Genomic DNA, 19,928 nt, shown 5'->3' on the forward strand with positions numbered 1-19,928 from the left:
TGCGCATAGATATCTGGGGTTAATCCTTGTCAGCCAGAGCTGGGGCTGGAGCCCCAACAGTGGATTCGCCACTGTGTGTACGTCGTCGATCAGTAGGCGCGCAGTCCCCACCACTGCACGGTCTACTAACTTCCAACATGACATCGGCAAGTTTTACGGGACACCGTTAGTTACCACTCTTATCAGCATAGTGGTATCAGCTTGACTATTATAGCTTGTGGAACTAAATGATATCAGGATTGAGACAGCAAGGAGAAAAAAGAAAAAGAAAAGCTAGCGATCGACGACGCATGCAGCTCTCTCTTGCTTGCCCACTGCTTGCTCTAGCTAGCTTTGCTATATGTGACATGTGACATACTAGTGCATACGCGGGAACACGGAACAGTATACCCATGTAATACTAGTGCATCGATCACTGCATCTATCTACCCGTGTAAAGCTCCACAGATCTAGCACGAGATCGGGATAATATAGTCAATTATACGGATGGTGATCTGACTATCTGAGCCATAGTGCCACACGAAGCTGGCTTGTTACAGGCCAGCCACACTAGCAGGTGGGCGGGCACGCGTGTACGCGCGTGGCTGTCGGGCTTTCGCCGTCGAGGGCGCAATACCGATCGATGGAATCGGAGTCGTACATAGCCTTCTCCGTGGCCGTATTCGCTTCCGATACGGCGGTGCACGCGTCGCGTCCGCCGTGAAGAGCTCCGCGCGGCGAGATTAGCCAACCACACCCATCGAAAGCAACACGCACGCACGCACGCGCGCGCACAGCTCGAGCGCCGTGCGTGCGTCGTGGGAGGTGAGAAGTGAGATCGTTGCCGACTCGACTCCGCGGGCTCGTGGCGTCCCCAATGCGGACACGAAAGACCGCGGCCGAAACGTGCCGAGACCCACGGTTTCTCGATCGAGTTGGCGGCTTGGCGCTAGCTCCGGTCCAAGCCCAACACGCGCGAACGCCGTGGTAGCAGCAGCATACGTGCACGCACGCGCGTACATGCATGTACGTCTTCCACTGGCATATGCATCTGCAGATCTGTAGCCTGCTTGGGGTTCAGTGGCATGGCATCGCTGGTACGTTTTCGCAGCATCAATCATCAAACAGTGCCAAACCGACGAGATGGGCACTGGTAATGTGCTTCTTTGCAATAATCCTCGGTACATATCCTTCTGATCGATCGAGGAGCAGAGCTATCTACTGTTCTACGGATTACGGCCGGGCGTGCGTGTTCACATGGATCGCGACCGGTTTCTAGCTCTAGATACTGGCAACGCATCTACCACGCGATCTCTACCTCTCTAGGTGAGCCGAACACAAATCCGGACCTGCAGTGTACTAGTAGCTGGAGTAGCTACTACCTTCCAATCCCCTCTTTATTCCGCTTGTTTTGCTGTCTGTACTCCATCATCAGACGATCGATCGATCGATCGATCACTGCTGCTTCCATCACCACCGGCTTTGTACATGTTTTTGGGTAGCGACGAGCAGAGACATATCTAGAAAAATATAATAGTAAGGGTTGAATAAACTACATCAGTATAAATCGAACCTCCAATTCTCACATCCTATGGATCCATAGAAAAAAAATTAGTGGAGGCTTAGGGGTCTCCACTGTCCGAGGGTGGTAGTGGGGTCTCAAGACCCCTCCATCTCCATTGTGAATCCGCCCCTGGCGACAAGCCCGTAGGGCCGGAGCAAGTAGCCGCGTCACCGCCGCTAGCTGCCGCGTCCGTGAGATGGGGGGGACGAAGGTGACAAGCGCCCGCAGGAAAGGGAGACCTCCCGCCGATGGATCTACCGTCGCGTCGCATACGTCGGCCGGGCACAAATCGATCGGCCATCGGTTTCGTCAGCGCAACGCGGAGCAGTGAGGGGAAACATCGTCTCGTTCCTTGGTATTCTCCCTCGTGGTGTAAATGTACGTATATCTGCTCTTTCGCTGTACGTCGGCTGACGGAAATGGGGGCACCGAAAGTCCGGAAGATTTGGTGAGGGCTCGTTTTGTTTCTTGAGATCAGTTGGTATTTCTGGAAGTAGTTGAACAGCTTTGCTTTTCCATGTCAAGAAGAAGCTCAGCTGCTCAGTTGGTGCGGCCGTTCATAGAAAGATTCGAGATTCAGGTAGGTTGTATAGTTCACGGGAGCAATCAGCAGTGTGGAAATTTTTATCACGAAACTACCAGACATCAAGAGTCATATTCTGTTTTCCAGGTTGTAAAGAAATGATATTAATTTTTCTGTCGACTTATCAGCATAAGCGCACCAGTGGTCTAGTGGTAGAATAGTACCCTGCCACGGTACAGACCCGGGTTCGATTCCCGGCTGGTGCAATTTTCGTTTTTGTCACCTGAACACATTGATCATTTTGCTGGTTTAAACATCATGGGCTAACTTTCGATCAAACCGATTTACCACGTTTCATTCCTTTTGTGATGTTACCACACTAGGCTTCTAGTACCTGTGAAATTTACTTTGGTTCCATTTTTTTTGTAAAATCTTATCAACAGTTCAACATACTGGCCAAATACGAAATATTCAGTCGTAGCAATCTCATTTGTCTTTAACCCTACGGATATTCAGCGAAATTCCCAAATTTTAGAACTACGGCTTCACCTCGGAATGGGTTTCATGGGCTCTTTCCTTCGGAATGCTCATCCATATGTATGGGCCACAAGTTTAAAGTGAAGCAACCATCAATTTTGGCCCATAGAAGCAAGGCAATATTAGGCTTTGGTACGGCCCATCTTGTGGGCGAGTGGATAATTTCACCCGCCGCGAATGCGAATAACGCAGCGGCGCCTCTCCACCGGGAACCGCTCACCGGCCGCCACACACGAGTGCAGGATGCTCCCCCTCGCCGCCGGCGCCGGCGCCGCGAGACCCTGCCTCTCCTCCTCACCGGCGCCGCCGGTATCCTCGCCCGGGGCGATTCCTCTCCTTCGCCACACTCCTATCCCTCACCACCGCAGGCGCCCCCTCGCGGCGCTCCGAACCCGCATCATGCTCCTCCGGCCTCTCAGAGCCGCCGCCTCGCCGGGGCCGGCGGCGTCCTCGCGCCCGGCAAGGGACCGCGTGATTGACTTCGGGAAGCACAAGGGGCAGATGCTGGGCACGCTCCCGCCGTCCTACCTGCGGTGGGTCGTCGCCGAGCTCGACTACGGGGACACCGCGGCATGGGCGAGCCTCGCGCGGGAGGTGCTCGACGACCCGGTCTACGTCGACCGCGTCGAGTGGGAGCACGCGCACCGCTTCCTCCGCGGGGACACCGACTACGACGGCGACGGCGAGGATGGGCCGCTCCATGAGATGGCCGACCGCTTCGGCTGGGACCTCTCCGACGAGGAGGGGTGGAGCCGCCTCGACTTCCGCCTCCTCGGCACCTCCTACGGTGGCCGCATCCCGCGAAAGGGCGGCCGGAGGCAAACCACCACCAGCTCCCTGTTCGACATCGGGGCTGAAACGGACGGCCCGCGAGGGAAGCGGGACGAGAGGAGGGAGCGGATGCGGCTGAGGAGGGAGACGCAGGTGAGGGGTGCCAAGTTGGATATGCTCGGGGTGAACGCCGGCGTCAAGGACGGCGGTGTTCTAGGGACGCCGAGGAAGGCCCGTACTAGGACGACGGCCAAGACGGACATTTTGGGATTGGGTCGGCGCAGGAGCCGCGGCGGTGAGGTGCTCGGCGAGAAGGTGTTGCCTGGTTCCGGCGGTCAGGGAGGGAACCCGTTCCCCGGCCGGCAAGCATTCCTCGACAAGGTCAGGAAGCTGAAAGATGATAGCTAGTTTGGCGACTTCAGGAGATCAGAACAATAGGGTGAATTGTACATGTAAATCTTGATTTTGGCTGAGGATTATTAGTTTACGATTGACTGAACGATTTGTGAGAGGTTGGTTATGCTGAATTTGTGCAGTTGGTTGCGAGTTTGCAATTGTGTATCATTGCGCCCTGTAATTGTGATTCACATTTCTTACAGAGTTTGAGGCTGAGGGACAAAGGAACAATTGAACTGTAGAAGTGTAGATGTTATGTGGCCTCTTGATGATAGATCATGCTCTCTGCATTACTGTAGGCTGTTGCTCCGCAAAGCAATGTGAACAGACCGTCTGCTAGTTGCTATGCATTGTGAGCTTAGCAATGTACATGCTGCCTGCTGGCTAGCAGGCAGGAGGCAGCACAGCTCTTATTTATAAATGACTTGCCAATCTGAAACACACTGACAGGAAGTCATATGTTCTTCTGATTACCTTCAAGTCTATGCTTTGATGATAACTTGTTTCTTTATCTTTCTGTTCAGAACCAAGGCTAGAGTTGGAATGATCTGTTTAGTAATGTTTCGTTTCGTTGAATATTCTGTGTTCGTGTTTTCTGGATATCATATTCAGCTCTATTTCTGGTTTTATGGATGATGCCGTTAATGGTTTATTACTTCTCTTTTGAGACCAATGTGATGCGTAATTGATTTAGATTTTACTACCTGCAGCACAAATGTGCTTTTGTACATGGCATTTACATATGTTCATATGGGGAGGATAACCAGGTAACAGAGTACTATTCCACTTCCTTTTGCTGACTTGCTGAGTTCAAAAATCAGAAGTTCAATGTGAAAACTGGCCAGACTAAGATCTGTGAGCTTTCTGCTGAATTTCTGCATCAACTGCGAATTTGTCATTCTGGATAAATTCCACCATGCAACTGTGAATGTGCATTTTCTATATGGCCAATGTGTTGTCAGCTTGAGTGAAAAAAAATGGAACAGTTGACAATGAGGGGATCATGCTACTGAACTGAGGCTATGATTTATCCTCTTGGTGACAAACAAGCTATCGGTAGTGTGCTATGGTAATTTGTGCTATTTGCAGTGAAAGGGTAGTTTTCTTACGTATACATTGTAGTCTCATGGATCATGTCGTTATTTTTTTTCTCCTTTTTGGCCGTTCAGAACTTGAGAAGTTTAGGCCGTGTTTAGTTTCAAATCTTCAAACTTCCAACTTTTCCATCACATCAAAACTTTCCTACACACATAAACTTTCAACTTTTCCGTCACACCGTTCCAATTTCAACAAAACTTCCAATTTTGGCATGAAATAAACACAACCTTATTCTTATTCTGGTTTCTGGTCACCTAAGAAATGTCATGTCATGCCTCAGTATATGACTGAAAACTTGTACTGTACGACACGAAATCTGGTTCATACAGCGATTCATATTTGCACGAACATCTTCCTTCGGTTGCCAATAAGGCTCCGATTTGAAAACAACACATTAAATTAGGTCAAACTCTCGAACATTTCTCTTGCTCCCGCGCCCCGAGTCCGGAGCTCGCCGACTCACTCACACGGGCCTTCAATTGTGGCCATAACCAGACATTACGTGGGCCAGGAAGCCCTTTTGTTCTTTTCTCTTTCCCGGTCCACTAAACCAAGCACAGAGCCGCCGCCACCTTGAAGCCTCCTCGCCCTCGGTATTGAAAGACCGTGATACCCTTACCCCGCAGCCCGCACTGCAGTGCCCTAGCTTGTACAGGGGCATTTTAGTCTTTTCGGGTGCCCCAAAACCCTAATCCTCGGATCTATAAGTAGCGACTCAAGCCAAGCCCTAGCAATCGGATCCCACCCCAGCCGCCACCATGTCGAAGCGAGGTAAACCATTCTTCCTCTTCGTTCCCACTCGATCCGTGGAATATTTTTCCATTCGATTCAACCACTGTGCTTGCAAATCTTGCGCTCTAATCTGTTTGTTTCGTGTTGCGATCTGATGGTGATGCAGGGAGGGGAGGGTCGGCGGGGAACAAGTTCCGGATGTCGCTGGGTCTGCCTGTGGCGGCGACGGTGAACTGCGCGGACAACACCGGGGCCAAGAACCTCTACATCATCTCCGTGAAGGGCATCAAGGGCCGCCTCAACCGCCTCCCGTCCGCCTGCGTCGGCGACATGGTCATGGCCACCGTCAAGAAGGGCAAGCCCGATCTCCGTAAGAAGGTCATGCCCGCCGTCATCGTCCGCCAGCGCAAGCCGTGGCGCCGCAAGGACGGTGTCTACATGTACTTCGAAGGTATTATTCACAGATGACCTCTTACACCTCTTACACCTGTTGTTTTGTTGTTGTAATTATCATGTGATGCGAAATTTGAACCCTATATTATACTTGTGTGCTTTGCTACTGTGTCTACATGTACTTCGAAGGTATTATTCACAGATCACCTCTTACACCTGTTGTTTTCTTCTTGCAATAATCGTGTGCTGCGAAATTTGAACCCTATATTATACCTGTGTCCTTTGCTACTGTTAGTTTAGATGTTTGGTTAGAGTGTGGATGACGGGAGGGCCGCCGGGCTCTCCAGCTTAAACTGGAGCAGATATTACAGTATCTGTATATTCCAAAGTAAACGTCAGAGATTAAGCCCTCGGGTGTTGAGGTTTTTGCATGAAAGATTTTTCCTTTATCCATGTCCTCCATCTGTGGGCTGCCTCATATTCCATTGCCTTGTGTAGCGGCGTTGCTGCCTTGAAAATTTGGGATTGGCCATGAGGCGAATATTCCCCCAACCTAAAATTCAAATATGCCCTATTTTTCTTGTGCTGTATTTAATTCTCTGTAATATTCATGGTAATTTTTATCTTACGTTATATCAGTGAATATCATTCTAGATGAGATCATTTTAAAATAGACATTTCTTTGCAACGTATTTATTATATATATTTGTATACTGAACTTTACATTCTGTATTATATCCCATATCCCAGGTTATCTGTGATTTAGCATTGCTGCATAGAAATATTGTGTCTAGGCCATGAGTCATCATTTTTATTGCACACAGTTACACCATTTCTCATTTTTTTTATTTTGTACTTTTTATTTCTACAAATGTATTTTGTTATTTCCATATCCAATCCTAGAGTTGTACTTTGTATGACAAATTTATAATTGTTCAGCACTCTGTTTTTGTTGTGATTAACTTGTACACTTTACTGCTTGACGGGGGGACATCCGAGTCCTTCAGCCTTTAAGGAGCAAACCTCACATGTTTGCATATTCCTAGGCAAACGTCATAAAGTAAGCCTTTGGGTGTTGAGGTTTTCCTTGTGACTTCCTCCATCTGATGGCAGACTCATATTCCATGGCCCTTGTTAGCGGCGTTGCTGCAATTAAACATTGGGTCTAGGCCATGAGGCAATCATTTTAAATGCTTCCTAACAATCATATTTTGTTCTCTGTTAGATATCTTACATTTTATTTGGAACTTCTTTTGTTATCCCATGCAACATTTCTTCTATTGACGGGGGGACATCCGAGTCCTTCAGCATTTTTTTGGAGCAAACCTTACATGTTTGCATAGTCCTAATCTAACGTCATAAAGTAAGCCTGTGGATGTTGAGGTTTTTTCAGAATTCCTCCATCTGTTGGCAGACTCATATTCCATGGCCCTTGTTAGTGGCGTTGTTGCAATTAAACATTGGGTCTAGGCCATGAGGCAGTCATTTTAACAGCTCACCTTCAATTTTCTCATTTGTATTTGTAATGCCTAAAGTTGTTGCTATTTGATGGAGGGACATCTGAGTCCCTCAACCTTTTTGGAGCAAACCTCATGTTTGCATAGTCCCAGGTAGACGTCATAAAGTAAACATTTGGATGTTGAGGTTTTCCCTAGGAATTGCTCCATCTGAATGTAGACTCATATTCCATGGCCCTTGTTAGTGGCGTTGCCGCAATTAAACATTCGGTCTAGGCCATGAGGCAGTCATTTTTACTCAGTTCATTCAATTTGGAAAATCAATTATTCCATATTTTCATATAAGTTGTTCTTGGACTGGTAGTTATTATTAGTTTGCTTGGTTTATTTTGCTACTCCTATGATAAACTCCAAAACCATTTAGCTGATTGTTGTTGTGATTCATTTGCAGATAATGCTGGAGTGATTGTGAATCCTAAGGGTGAGATGAAAGGTAACAATGCAGAACTTGACTTTCTTGATGCTGAATAATCTAAATTGGACATGTTAACTGATTATATATGGTCTATATGTTCTATCAGGTTCTGCTATCACTGGACCCATCGGGAAGGAGTGTGCTGACCTTTGGCCTAGGATAGCTAGTGCAGCAAATGCTATTGTCTGAGCTTGTTTGAATGAATTGTAAGACAGCTATATGACCTCAGGATCGTCTGCAAATGGTTTACTAGGACAACTGTGGAACTTTGTGATGCTATCGTTTGTTTGCCCGTTGCAGTTTTGTAGTGAACAGAAGTTGCCATCCATATGATATTTTATTTGCCATCTATCTTTCTGCTGTTCTCGTGTATGATTGAAATGTGTGGTGTTGTCAAATGATGCCTGCAGTTGATTTTACGTTTTGCTGTAATTATCTAGAAAAAACGTTATTTAGTTTGCTTGGGTTGTCTATTTCAATTGTGCAGCTGGCAATTTTCTTGAATTTTATTTGTACATACTACTACTGTATGGTTTCTAATGCTCCTCTATGATGTCGGTTTGATCGATTTTATGTTCCTCGGTTATCGGTTTTGACGGACTGGCCTGCGCCCTGTAGGAAGGTATCGTATAGAACTGTGTTGCAACATTGAGAATTGGTTTTTAGAGTTGTGATCTGCACTTGTAAATCTGACAAATTTGAGAAAAAGAGAATTGGTATTTAGCAAAACGGAGCTGTGTAAAGATTTATTTATGCGCTTCTCTCGTTTTGGCCGAATCAGTTTTAACAGGAGGGAACCTGTCTTTCCCCCTCCAATTCATTGAAACAAAATTTACATTAGTAAGATATATCCTAATATCCTACTCCTTCCAGCTTATAAAACATTATAGCGTTAAACAAGATTAACAATGGATATTAACAATTTAACATGAGGATAACCTGCACCTTTTCTTTATGAAACCAAAGCGAAAGGAAATATGCAAGATCAAGACATGTTTCAAATCTTCTATATATTAGACAAGACCAACAATGTGTCTTCAGAGTTTTGGATAGAGGTGAGGCGCCTGGCTGTGGATAATCGCTATTCCTGCCGAGAAGCATTGCAAAGGCGAAAGACTGGAGTCGAAGTATATGATGTGCAGGTCATCTGTGATGTTCACAAGCCTGAACATTGGTCCCTTCTTCGCACCCTGACAAACAGTAGGAAGAAGGATCAGAAAGCTATTCTATTGCATCAACACTAGATTCTAAAATCTTCAAGAAATCACAAAAAATCTACTGAAGAGCCTAGTGTTACCTTGACTGAGAGCTCTACTGATTTCCTGTCCTGTGACTGGGACTCTGCCTGAGGCGAAGTACCACAGCCATCATTCTGCAGTACTCTGATTGGGCAACCAATATCCCATCCGCCACAATCACAGCGCCCACCGGACCTCCATCTTCCGATGAGGCTGGCAGGGCTGCCGTTCTTGGAAGCCGCGCCGCCATGGTAGCCTCGGGGAAATATGGCACTTACACTCCCTGCATTATTTTTCTTGTTCTGAACATCACCATCTTCAGTGCTCCCTGGATGAGTAGCTCCAGCTTTCTCAAGGAACTTGAGCCCCCATCCACCAAGAACAGGTGATTTCCGACGTTCGCGCCGCTGTTTTCGTACTACAATTGCTGCTATCTCCTGGTTGGTAGGCAAATCATCAGCGACGAGGTTCTTGAGGACTGATTCTTTGGCACTGCACTGTTCACCTTCAGGTATTTCAGTCATCTCATCAATCTGTTGGGAGGACGATTTGCCAAACTTCCACACATGTTTCGGACTAGAGTTCAAATTGGATGGCTTCATAATGTCTGCCACTCTCTTGGCTAGCCCCTTGCCTTTTGTAACACCATATGAACTTTGCATTTGCCTCAGGTAGTCATCCGGAGAACCATACAGGACAAACTCTGTCTCCATAGAAGTAGACTTGTCTGGGTTCAGAACCAAAGAACTTGACACCTTCATCTTGCCGACAAGCCGTGATACACTGCTTGAGTTGCCTAACCAATCTTTTCTCCCTTGCTCTCCTGAATGGAACAAATAGACATAGTCAAGGGGCTTGTCATTGTCATGGGCCTTTGTAGGATTGGCAGTGTATACTGCCATAGGATTGTCCAGTGACAGTTCAAAGTGTGGAAGCCCATCCTTCCATATGCATTGTAGAAGCCCTGCACTTAAAGAAGATGGACATGAGGACAGAACAGGTTGATTTGAACTCATGGATGGTGTATCTGAGGACACCATCTTCTCATGCATGCTCAACTCAGCTGTGCTCTTCTTCAACGGCGACACGCCAGGGGAGGAGATCTCCCATGTCTCAGGAGATATCAGCTTCAGTATCTCTGACTGTGTTATGATGTGGGATTTTGACCGAGCTTTTCTCATCTTGGTTCCTGAGTGGAAGAATGAAGGACTTTTTGGCCTCGTTTTCGCATCAACAAGTGAATGCAAAGAATCCAACATCATTTTCTCCGAAGGACCAAGAACTACACTCCCTGTGCTAGCTCCATTGCTGATCATGTCATCAAGATCACTCACATTGTGGGTTCTTCTTGGGTGCCTCAGGCTTCTGATGAGGAATTCCAGTATCATCATCTTCGCAGGAAGTGTCGGGTACAAATCTGAATGGAATACTTCGCTCCTGCAAGAACATGGTGACTTGTGACATGACTGGCAGCTCCTGCTTTTCTTCTCATCTGATGGCAATGGCTGCTTGTAGATTGTCTGTCCCAAATCAGACTCAACCTCAGGTGTAGCAATGGACAGCTGTTGATGGTCAATTGCTGACCTTCCACTGAACTCTGGAGAGGTGCTATCTTCATCGAATCCATTTCTCCTTTCCAAGTAGACAAGTTCCATCTTTAGCTCTGGTAATGGGAACTCTACTACTCGTCGTGAAACGAGACCTTGATCACCTGCACAACAAAAGAGTTGCAAGCTTGCTCAGTTGACTGAACAAAAAAAAGACCACCGAAACTGAAAATCTAGGTTCAGATATAGCAATTTCTGAACACCAATGCCAGATTAGAAAGTAATTGAAAAATAGGCATGGAGTCAAGGACTTTGGGTAAATTGCAATAAAATGCCAAAACGAAATGGAATCAGCATTTGTACCACGTAACAAAATTTTGCCCATCGATCATGGAAGAAACGTGCATACGATTTTGTGGCTGGCCAATAAACTACAAAACAACTGAAATTATTGACAACTATGAAGAGAGAATGCCATGTTACTTCTTTCTTATGGAACATCCCCTCTTGCTCAAAACAAAGTCGTGGAAGAAACATGCACACTGCAGCTGGTGCAGAAATGTTTATACACACAAAATGCTTGGTATCAGTAGGATCTAACCATGAAAGGAATCTCTCTTATTCCTAATGGAAACAACCAATGATTGTTGCCAGCGATAATATTGTACCATCTCATCAGCAATAAGCTAATAACAGCACACAATTAATACTTTCTCCGTAAGATCATCTCGTACACTCCACCCAGGCACCCATAAATATAGTACTTTTGTAGTATCAGAACTCTGAATGCTTTCCTTCCAGTAGAAACAAAAGAGAGCAAGCTAGTACTAAGTGTACTTCATTGCTTAAAATGCACTGCTGAAACTGAAAGCAAGTAGCCTACTGAAGCATTAGATGTTGGATTCTAGCAAAATTAGTATCAGTACTTGAAAAACACAAGCCGTACAGGCACGGGAAACCTGATCAAGACTGCACGAGATGTACATAGGAAAAAAGGCAATACCGAACCAAATGAATTTACAAGTGTTGAATTATGCTTGAGAAACCAGAAAACTGACCTCTGGGATATTCTCAACTCTCAGTCTCTCTCACTTAATTCAGACCAAGAGAAGAAAGGGTGTGAGTGCCAAAAAGATCAAAGGAAAAAAAATAACCAAGAAGTTCTTGCTGCATCAACTATTGTGTATCAAGTCAACCGGAGAAAAGAGAAGTTGGTTAGAAATAAAACCAAAAGTTGCAGCGGCGCCCACGCTGCAAAAAGCACTACTACACTCCTAGCCCAACCAAAAAAGATGACCTTAAATGCATTCATCAACGGCTTAAAGAACGCATTCACCAGCACAACGCTTTGTTGCACCTTTTAACACGGCCAAAATGGAAGCCTAGGCACAAGAACACGTACAAAGGAAACAAGAAAGTTGAAACCATCTTTTCTCAAAGACTCAAGCAAGAGGCAAGCACAAAACAAACTTTACAACATAAACCCAAAGCTGTCAATTAAAACCAAGTGAACCTATGCTCGTTTCGTTTGCATGGTCACTCGAAGGCTGAAAAGAACAAAAGTGAACTAAAGATGATTCATCATTGAGTAGAAGTGGAGAGGGCATCAGATTCCTCACCTCAGAGCTCACCACGCAGCATCCAACGCCGGCCTGCAAGCTAAGCACTGTCTCCTGACCTCCCAACACAGAGCAGAACACCTCTTGTTGATGAGAAGAGTGTGCACTTGCAACAAAAACCTTGGGAAACAGAAGGAAAATGGACTAATGTGAAGTGTACAAGAACAGGTTAAAGAGCAAGAGGACTGGAAGGTTATATAAGAACCGGAGGCAACACTGAGATAGCCTATGACTCACCAACCGAAGGAACAAAAGAAAAACAAGATTAGGTGAAGAGGACTTAGGACCTAAACCAAGATATCAAAGGGACCAAGGAAGAATCAAGCCGATGGCACAAGAGTACCACTTACTAGAATGGATAAGAAGAGACAAAACAGTCAGCTTTTCTGCACTAGTAACAATCCCCCAAAACTAGCAATCAGAGTATCAGACGATCAGACACCACCAAAACCCAAAGGGCTCCAGGAGAAGGAAGAAGAAGAAGACGATGGAGATGGAGATGGCTGGCCGCTTGATCGATTTCCAGAACGGAGAGGAGCACACGGAGAGGCGTTAAGGAAAAAGCTGTCCTCTTTACTACTCACGCTCTCTTTTCCATCAATTCGACGGCAAATGAGCTGCCTCTCTCTCGGCAACGCGTGAGGCGTAGGCTACAGTTTCCATCCCTGCCTGCCTGCAAGCCAAGGAACAACCGGCTCGCGAAAGGATCGAAACGCCTACCACCACCGCATCAGATCAGCAAAACTTCCATAACTGGGCAGCTTATAACTCCCCTCCACCATTAATGGCTCATCAAGAACGGCAAGGAGTAATTGCGAGAAGAAGAGCAGCAGAGCGCGAGGAACAAGGAACAGGTGCAGAATTCAGGGAAGCTACTACTACTCCCACAAGCCTACTACAACTTTTGGCGCAGAAAAGGCAGAGACGAGACAGGGGAATGGCAAGATTACCCGGGATTGTAGTGGAGAAGAAGAAGAAGAAGAAGAAGAAAAGGCTCGGTTCCTACGCGCAGGCCGCCATGTGAAGAGGACGACTAGACTAGCGCACAACTAGCTGCAACTAGACTACTGCATCCAAGAAACGGTTTTTTCACTAAAATAACTCGGATTCGGCTAATTCTTTTTTGGGTTCAGTTCTTGACACGCGTGTGTGTTTCCTTGATTACTTCTAGGATAGGTTCTAAATTCTCTCGAGTTGTAAAGGGTTTGTGCGGAGATTTATTCCCCACTTCAGTCGGAAGCTGAATTGGTTAGTTTTTTCTATCATCGTGCTCCTGGCCGAACGTTACGGCACGGACTTCGGCCACTCGCCGCAGTGGAGGGACGGACAGGGACAAGAGAGCTTGGTCACGAGCGGCGGCCAAGTAGGAAAAGAAAGGAGCTTTTCTTTTTGCATGTTGCGCCTTTGGAAATTCTGCTGACTAAAAACCAATGTTCCCTTTGGCATTTTTCTGTCTCATGGTTTTAGTTTTTCTAAATTTTCTTTTTTTCTTAAAAAATAATTGAAATCCGACCTCTACATTCACACCGGATTACCACAGTCAATTCATTTTAAAAACCGAACCTTTTCATCCACACCAAAACGAAGAGAAACACCCTTTGACAACTGATCAATACATTGACATCAGTAGGAGTACTGATCGGTCTTTTGGACAGTTGAAACTGAGGCATGAAGGTACATGCAGTACATTTACTGTTAGTTTATTCTCGATATTTTTGTTGGATCAGAGCAAAATATTTTCTTCTAAAGGAAAAGAACGAGTCCTCTACTCCTCTGCCGTGTTGCCTATGCCGTATCAGTCACTGACATGTGGGGCCCAAAGCACAGTGAGGGGGGAGGGGGTGGCATACGTGTACGTCTAGTAATTCATTCACTCGTACCAGTAGCTCGTCTGTTCCTCGGCGCCTCGACCGGCGCGACGCTAACGGCCATCTCCTCGTAGCTGTTCAACTGTTTTCACCCCAACTGCTGCGCCTACGTTCTCTTTCAGATTTTGTTACTACTGTCTTTCCAGCTCTCCTCCTCTGCATCTTCTGAGCACGGCGACACGCCCAGGGAGGAGAATCCAGAGTAAAAAGTCTCACACCTTGGATTATCTCGCAGAATCTGTCCCTAATATTCTTCTATCCCCTTGTGATCGGTAAAAATTATGCACGGAGAGTAGTTCTTTAAAAAAAAATTCAGCAGCAGGGTTTTTTTTGGGTGAACCTGAAGAAATGTTGGGCAGGAGCCAAGAGAGTCCGTTGGACAGGTGAACGGTTCAGCGGGAAACTGTCAACGATTTTGAACTAGCCCTGTCTGGTTGATGACTTGTGGCACTTTGGCTGTTCAGATTTGAGACTGTTGCTTGCAAGTGGCGCGGTAGAGGTACTAGCATGACCATGTGCAATCTCTCATTTCTTCAGTTTTTTTCTGGGGAAAACACTGTTGATGATGGGTTTCACTTTGAAATTTTGGTCGGGTGGATATGATTCTTTAATACTCTTAACAAGAAAAAAAAGAACAATTGCATAAGGTGCCTACCACCAATCCAAAATTCCAAAGTGGGGCGAGGTGAATTGTGATGTTAGGAGGAGAAGACAGCCCAGACAATCCATGGTGATTTTGCCCATCTTTTGTCTTCGTCACAGTGCATCTGCATACTGCATTTCCCTTTCAAACAGGAGGTGCTAATGCAATCTCGACATGGAAAGATTCAAAATTTCACTATGAATCAACGTGAGGAGTTGGCTCCCCATTTCCCCAACGTTCACTGCAAGGCATGACGAAGGACAGTGCGTTCCTGCTGTGGTAGACAGGGACGTCTTAGCAAAGAGACAGGTAACCTAGCCAGCTCCAATTTTACTACTCCAAAGATAATCACGATCTCCATTGCGCTGGCAATGAGCAATGGCGGCCACCTTGAGTGGCTTCTGGCGCCTGTAAGTGGAAGATCTCAACTCACATTCTGAAGTGGATCAAAGCAACAGCGACGGTGACAACCATTACCGACGTGCCGACGAAGGATTTATTTACCATCAAATGCAGAGGATTTGATGGTAATTCTGACGTTGCCACTCATCCCAATGATCCAATCTGCTCTGGTAGATGGTGTGTTACCTTCAGGCTTCAGCAGATCGCCTAAACTTATCCGTTTCTAGGTCCTACACTACACCTGAAGACTACTATTTAATCAAGTAGTACTAAATTATAGCAGTTTGTGTTAGGTAAGAAACTAATCATTTCTTCTTTCATCTCTCTTGAATAGGGGAAACTTGTTCCTTTCTTGTCTTGGCGGCATTTTTGTGTTCCTTTCGTTTTCTTTCTTGTTGCTGGAGTGATGCAAGAGAAGGAGGAATTATTGGTTATGCAGTGATGATATTTCTACGTAAGTATGTACTATTTCAAACCAAAGGTTGGTGGCCAAATGAAAAGAATATGACATGAGTGTCATAGTTTCGCCGACATATCATTTCATCATTTTTCCATGGATAATTAGCCCATTTTGCAGGAGCTCGCCTCTGGGCAGACGAAAAATAGAAGAACCAAACAACTGGAAAAAGGATTGGTCCAACATCGCAGTCAATACCAGTGCACTGTTCCATGATTTCCGGCAAAAATGAATTGCATTAATACTCTGACGATATAATTATCTGGACAGAGCAAGAACAGACCGAAACAACCTCAATTTGATGTGAGAATTGTCTAATACTCTGACAAGGGATAGTAGAAATAGAATTATACATGTTGATGTTGTAGAACTCTAATATTCTGACATAGGATTGTATGAGTCTAGTTGCAAGATTAACCTGCAGCATTTGGATGAGAAAACAGATTTTCGTATTATTTCCTCACACACGTACCCCCCCCCCCCAAAAAAAAAAAAATTCTGCTCTCTGACAAAACGTATTTATCATCACTTTCATTTCTGGCCTTAACATACTCCTTGGAAAGTGGCCGAAAACTCGCAATAAGATACGAAGAACCACACATGTAGTAGTTGATGTTCCAATGCCAGAGTTTATATAATAAGAGCGGCGATTGATTAAGTTGGTTTGAGGGTTCTTCAATTGCTTACAAGTTCGTCAAAGACAAGTGTACCGGGAGAAGTGCTTTGTTACGTGCGTGTTGACCAGCTAGCTGCGTGCCAGCAATAAGTACAGGTACTACCAAGATAAGCATCTCAACCACGGTACTCGCAGCATCTGGTTCAAAGTTCAGACTTTTTCAGAAAGTCTACAGCTTTCATCAGGTATTCAGGTCAAGCATCTTGGTACCTGACCAGTGATCACCAATTCACCATCATGTATCCAGGATCAGTCACGTACTACGTGAGAGTACATCCTCTGAAGAAAACCAATCAATTGTCCGGCCATACAAACTGCTGCAAAGTCAGTCTCTGCCGGTTTTTATGCTCAGATTTGCATGTGCTATTATGTGTTGCGAGCACTAGTGCCTAACGTGAACGTGCGTAGCGTATGGCGTTAGGTATTCAGAAAGAAATGCTGTATCTGCCGGTGTGCCTGGTGTCTTGTCCGGCTGCGTCACGCAACCGGTGCCCAATGACCTGTAATGCATATTTTCCCAGTTTCTCAATCATGAAGCAACGAGATGTGGTACTTGTACTGCCGAATCGAGCTCGAAGGATATAGGTACGTGTCGTACAAGAGAGAAGAATTCTCAATACTTAGTACTCATTTGTGGTGTGCATCGTATCTTCAATCGTATGTTGGTGATGTTGAGACTGGGAAGAATGCATACTGTAATCATTACTGTATGCTTTTAGCATCAACCAGTGATTCAGTTCATTACTGTAGAGGACCCGAGTGTATGCAGGCTTGCAGCGATGGAATGGAACAGAGGTGTGTTGCTGCTGAATGCTGCTGACTCCGCACCAACTCCGCGTGTCCTGAAGCGACGACAGATTCAGTGGCTCCCGTACTCGCGAGCAGTCGTCGTCGTCGTCTTCGCCGATTGATCGATCGATCGCCTCGCCGCGGCGACGTCCGCGTGGATTCGCGGTGAAGCGGCCCAACTGCCCACGCTGAAGTGGGCCTGGGCCGGCATATGCGGACGCGGCACGCGGCATATGCGTCGCTCCCGGCCCGGTCGCTGTGCGGGTCAACACGAGAAAAATCTCAACGCGCGATGCCGGCGGCCGCCACGTCACGCGCCTCGCCATCCACTTCGTCTCTCTCGTCTCGGCTTCGCTACGTTTTTTTTTTCTTTTTTTTTTCATAGGCATTTTCGTGGCCTTTCGCCCTGGACACCTGCCTCTTCCTATGGCCTGTGGCTCGCCGCGATGGCGCCGCCGCCGCACGCGCTCGCCGCCGCCGCAACCTCCGCGCTCGGGGTAGCGGTGGGGGTGCGGCTGCTCCTCGTCCTCTCCCGCTCGCGCGCGCTCAAGCCGCTGGCCGCCGCCACGTCCGCCGCGGCGGCCGCGCTCAAGACCCCGCGCGTGCTGGCCGCCGCCTCGTCCCCGCTCGCCGCGGTCCTCGCGGCGTCCAAGGCCGCCTCCAAGTCCTACAAGGCCGCGCGCACGCTCGGCCCCGCCGCGCGCCTCCCTTCCCTCCCCTCCGACAAGCGCCTCAAGGCCGCCTTCGCCGCCGCCTCGCTCCTCCGCCTCGCCGCCGCCGCGCCGCCCCCCGTCGCGTCCCCCACCGGCGTCGCGGCCCTCGCGATACTCAAGTCTGGGTACAAGCTCTCCAAGAACTCGGCCAAGGTCATCGAGGGTTTCCTCGGCCTCCAGGTGCACAAGGGCATCAGGAATGGTGTCGACGCGCTCGGGGTGGTCGTCAAGGTCGCCGTCATCGCCTCCGAGGTCGCCGTATGGGTCGGCGGCCGATGCTGGGGCGGCCGGCGTGGGCGCTCCGTGCGATTTCTCTGCTCTACCCGCCCGAGCGGTTTACTCCTTGTTCGGTACAGCAAATCTGAAGCCCAAGTTGTGCTCTTTGATCATGGACTTGGAATAGCTGCGATGGATGGAGATGAGAAGCAGATGGAGGAGCAAGAGGGCTCTGATTTACTCTGCCTCGCGGTACCTGTGCCTGAGGCAACAAATTATTAGTGAGTTAGCACTTGGCACAAAACTGTTGTACAATTGCATATATCAGATATTGTCATGTAGAGATGGCTTTGAATTTTGATTGAATGTTTGCTTCCTTTTTTTCGTTTGTTAGTTAAGTTTGGCTAATGAAACTGTGCAACGGTACCTCAGTTCAACTGTATGGGCTACTACATCATTATGCATTATGAATCGATGAATGTTTACTGACTTTTTCTGAAAACAAAGACTATATCTTAGTGTGAAATTTTTTGGTAATGCTCACAGCTGTTCTCTAGATTTTCTATGAGGTTTGAACCCCCAGCCCTTAGGCTTGTTTGGCTAATCCCTTCCACATGGGGATTGGGCCAAATTATTCCCCCGAAATCCCTCCCAATCCCCATGGGAAGGGATTAGCCGAACAAGTCTTTAGGAGTTCCAAGCGGGGTTGGAGTAAGCTGTAGTTTGGATTTCGACACATGGTAATTCTGCCAAAACGGAGCACTGTGGCATGCTCGTGGCACTAGCTTCAAACACCTGACATTTTGGAGCATCGTTTCACCTTGCTTTGGGTATCTTTAGGTACCTTCAGAAAGAAACATGGTTTATCTTTAGATATAAACTAGCTAGGTGGCCCGCGCAATTGCGCGGCTAGCACCCAAACAAAATCATATATTTTTTAGTATGATTTTACTTAAAATTTATTAAATAGCTATCTCATTGTCTTAAGAGTTTGTTTCTAATTATATAGTTTTTTAAAAGTCATACCAATTGCTACCCGTTATGTCATCTCCTTCTTTATTTGCTTGCTCGATCTACCACTATTTCAATTCATTCTCCTTAGAACCTTTAAAAATTGGATCTTATAGTTTTTAGAGTTTATTGTCACGTTGGGTTTTGTTTTTATAATTTCTAGACGTCCCATCAAACGTTGCCATTATACTCCTCTACGACCCATCCACTGGCTCTTCTCTTTATTGTCATTGAGATTTTAAAAATCGAACATAATTATAATTATAATTATAGCTGGGTGTCCCGCGCAATTGCGCGGCTAGCACACATATAAAATTATATATTTTTTAATATGATCTTACTTAAAATTTATTAGATAGTTATCTCGTTGTCTTAAGATTTAAAGACCAAACCTTATCATAGTCATGTTTCTAATTTTATAGTTTTTAAAAGTCACACCAGTTGCTACCCCTTACTTCTGTCATATTATTCGTTATTAGCTTGCTGGATCTACCATTGTTTCTATTCATTCTCCTTGGAACCTTTAAAAATTGGATCTAAAAACTTATAGTTTAAGTTTATTGTCTTGTTGGGCTTCTTTTTATAATTTCTAGAAGTCCCTAAAAAAATTGATTTTTTGTCAAATTTTAATTAATATCGTATTGTATTCTTTTAATATTTTTATTTTTTATTTTCAAATTCAGTTGTTTCAAAATTGTATTTCTACTTGAACTCTCTTTTTTTTATAATTTTGGATATTGTTTTATTTTTTTTATTTTGAATTTTAATTAATCTCGTATTGGGTTCTTATATGGATTCTTCTTTCAATATTGCTTATTTTTAAT

The 19,928-nt window shown here is 46.1% G+C and overlaps 4 protein-coding genes, 1 long non-coding RNA gene and 1 other non-coding gene across 8 annotated transcripts; 5 read left to right on the top strand and 1 right to left on the bottom strand.

Annotated features, from left to right (window-relative positions):
- The first annotated feature begins 2,261 nt into the window (after positions 1 to 2,261).
- On the top strand, positions 2,262 to 2,332 carry TRNAG-GCC (transfer RNA glycine (anticodon GCC)). Its single transcript has one exon. It is a non-coding gene; the product is annotated as a tRNA-Gly (tRNA).
- A 423-nt stretch (positions 2,333 to 2,755) lies between these two features.
- Positions 2,756 to 4,213, top strand: LOC9271320 (uncharacterized). Its single transcript, XM_015773626.3, has one exon. The coding sequence runs from the start codon at positions 2,781 to 2,783 to the stop codon at positions 3,780 to 3,782; it is 1,002 nt and encodes a 333-aa protein (XP_015629112.1). The 5' UTR covers positions 2,756 to 2,780; the 3' UTR covers positions 3,783 to 4,213.
- Positions 4,214 to 5,604: 1,391 nt separating this feature from the next.
- LOC4331562 (large ribosomal subunit protein uL14) lies at positions 5,605 to 8,276 on the top strand. The gene is made up of 4 exons (XM_015775306.3): positions 5,605 to 5,639; positions 5,767 to 6,051; positions 7,902 to 7,943; positions 8,032 to 8,276. The coding sequence occupies exons 1-4, from the start codon at positions 5,627 to 5,629 to the stop codon at positions 8,112 to 8,114; spliced, it is 423 nt and encodes a 140-aa protein (XP_015630792.1). The 5' UTR covers positions 5,605 to 5,626; the 3' UTR covers positions 8,115 to 8,276.
- LOC4331563 (uncharacterized) lies at positions 8,030 to 13,066 on the bottom strand. Of its 3 annotated transcripts, none has more exons than XM_015775302.3 (3): positions 12,330 to 13,066; positions 9,223 to 10,874; positions 8,030 to 9,115 (listed from the first exon to the last, which is right to left on the bottom strand). In XM_015775302.3, the coding sequence occupies exons 2-3, from the start codon at positions 10,816 to 10,818 to the stop codon at positions 8,963 to 8,965; spliced, it is 1,749 nt and encodes a 582-aa protein (XP_015630788.1). In that variant the 5' UTR covers positions 10,819 to 10,874; positions 12,330 to 13,066; the 3' UTR covers positions 8,030 to 8,962. The 3 variants fall into 3 exon arrangements, with proteins under 3 accessions (XP_015630788.1, XP_015630787.1, XP_015630791.1); XM_015775301.3 differs by having other exon boundaries at positions 8,707 to 9,115; positions 11,074 to 13,066; XM_015775305.3 differs by lacking the exon at positions 12,330 to 13,066 and adding an exon at positions 11,769 to 12,213 and having other exon boundaries at positions 8,707 to 9,115.
- A 2,196-nt stretch (positions 13,067 to 15,262) lies between these two features.
- LOC136355759 (uncharacterized) lies at positions 15,263 to 16,151 on the top strand. The gene is made up of 2 exons (XR_010740106.1): positions 15,263 to 15,469; positions 15,577 to 16,151. It is a non-coding gene; the product is annotated as an uncharacterized lncRNA (long non-coding RNA).
- Positions 16,152 to 17,545: 1,394 nt separating this feature from the next.
- LOC9271987 (uncharacterized) lies at positions 17,546 to 18,599 on the top strand. The gene has a single exon (XM_015773541.3). The coding sequence runs from the start codon at positions 17,611 to 17,613 to the stop codon at positions 18,373 to 18,375; it is 765 nt and encodes a 254-aa protein (XP_015629027.1). The 5' UTR covers positions 17,546 to 17,610; the 3' UTR covers positions 18,376 to 18,599.
- Positions 18,600 to 19,928: the final 1,329 nt, after the last annotated feature.

This window comes from Oryza sativa, chromosome 3, assembly GCF_034140825.1.
Source record: "Oryza sativa Japonica Group chromosome 3, ASM3414082v1".
NCBI lineage: Eukaryota > Viridiplantae > Streptophyta > Magnoliopsida > Poales > Poaceae > Oryza > Oryza sativa.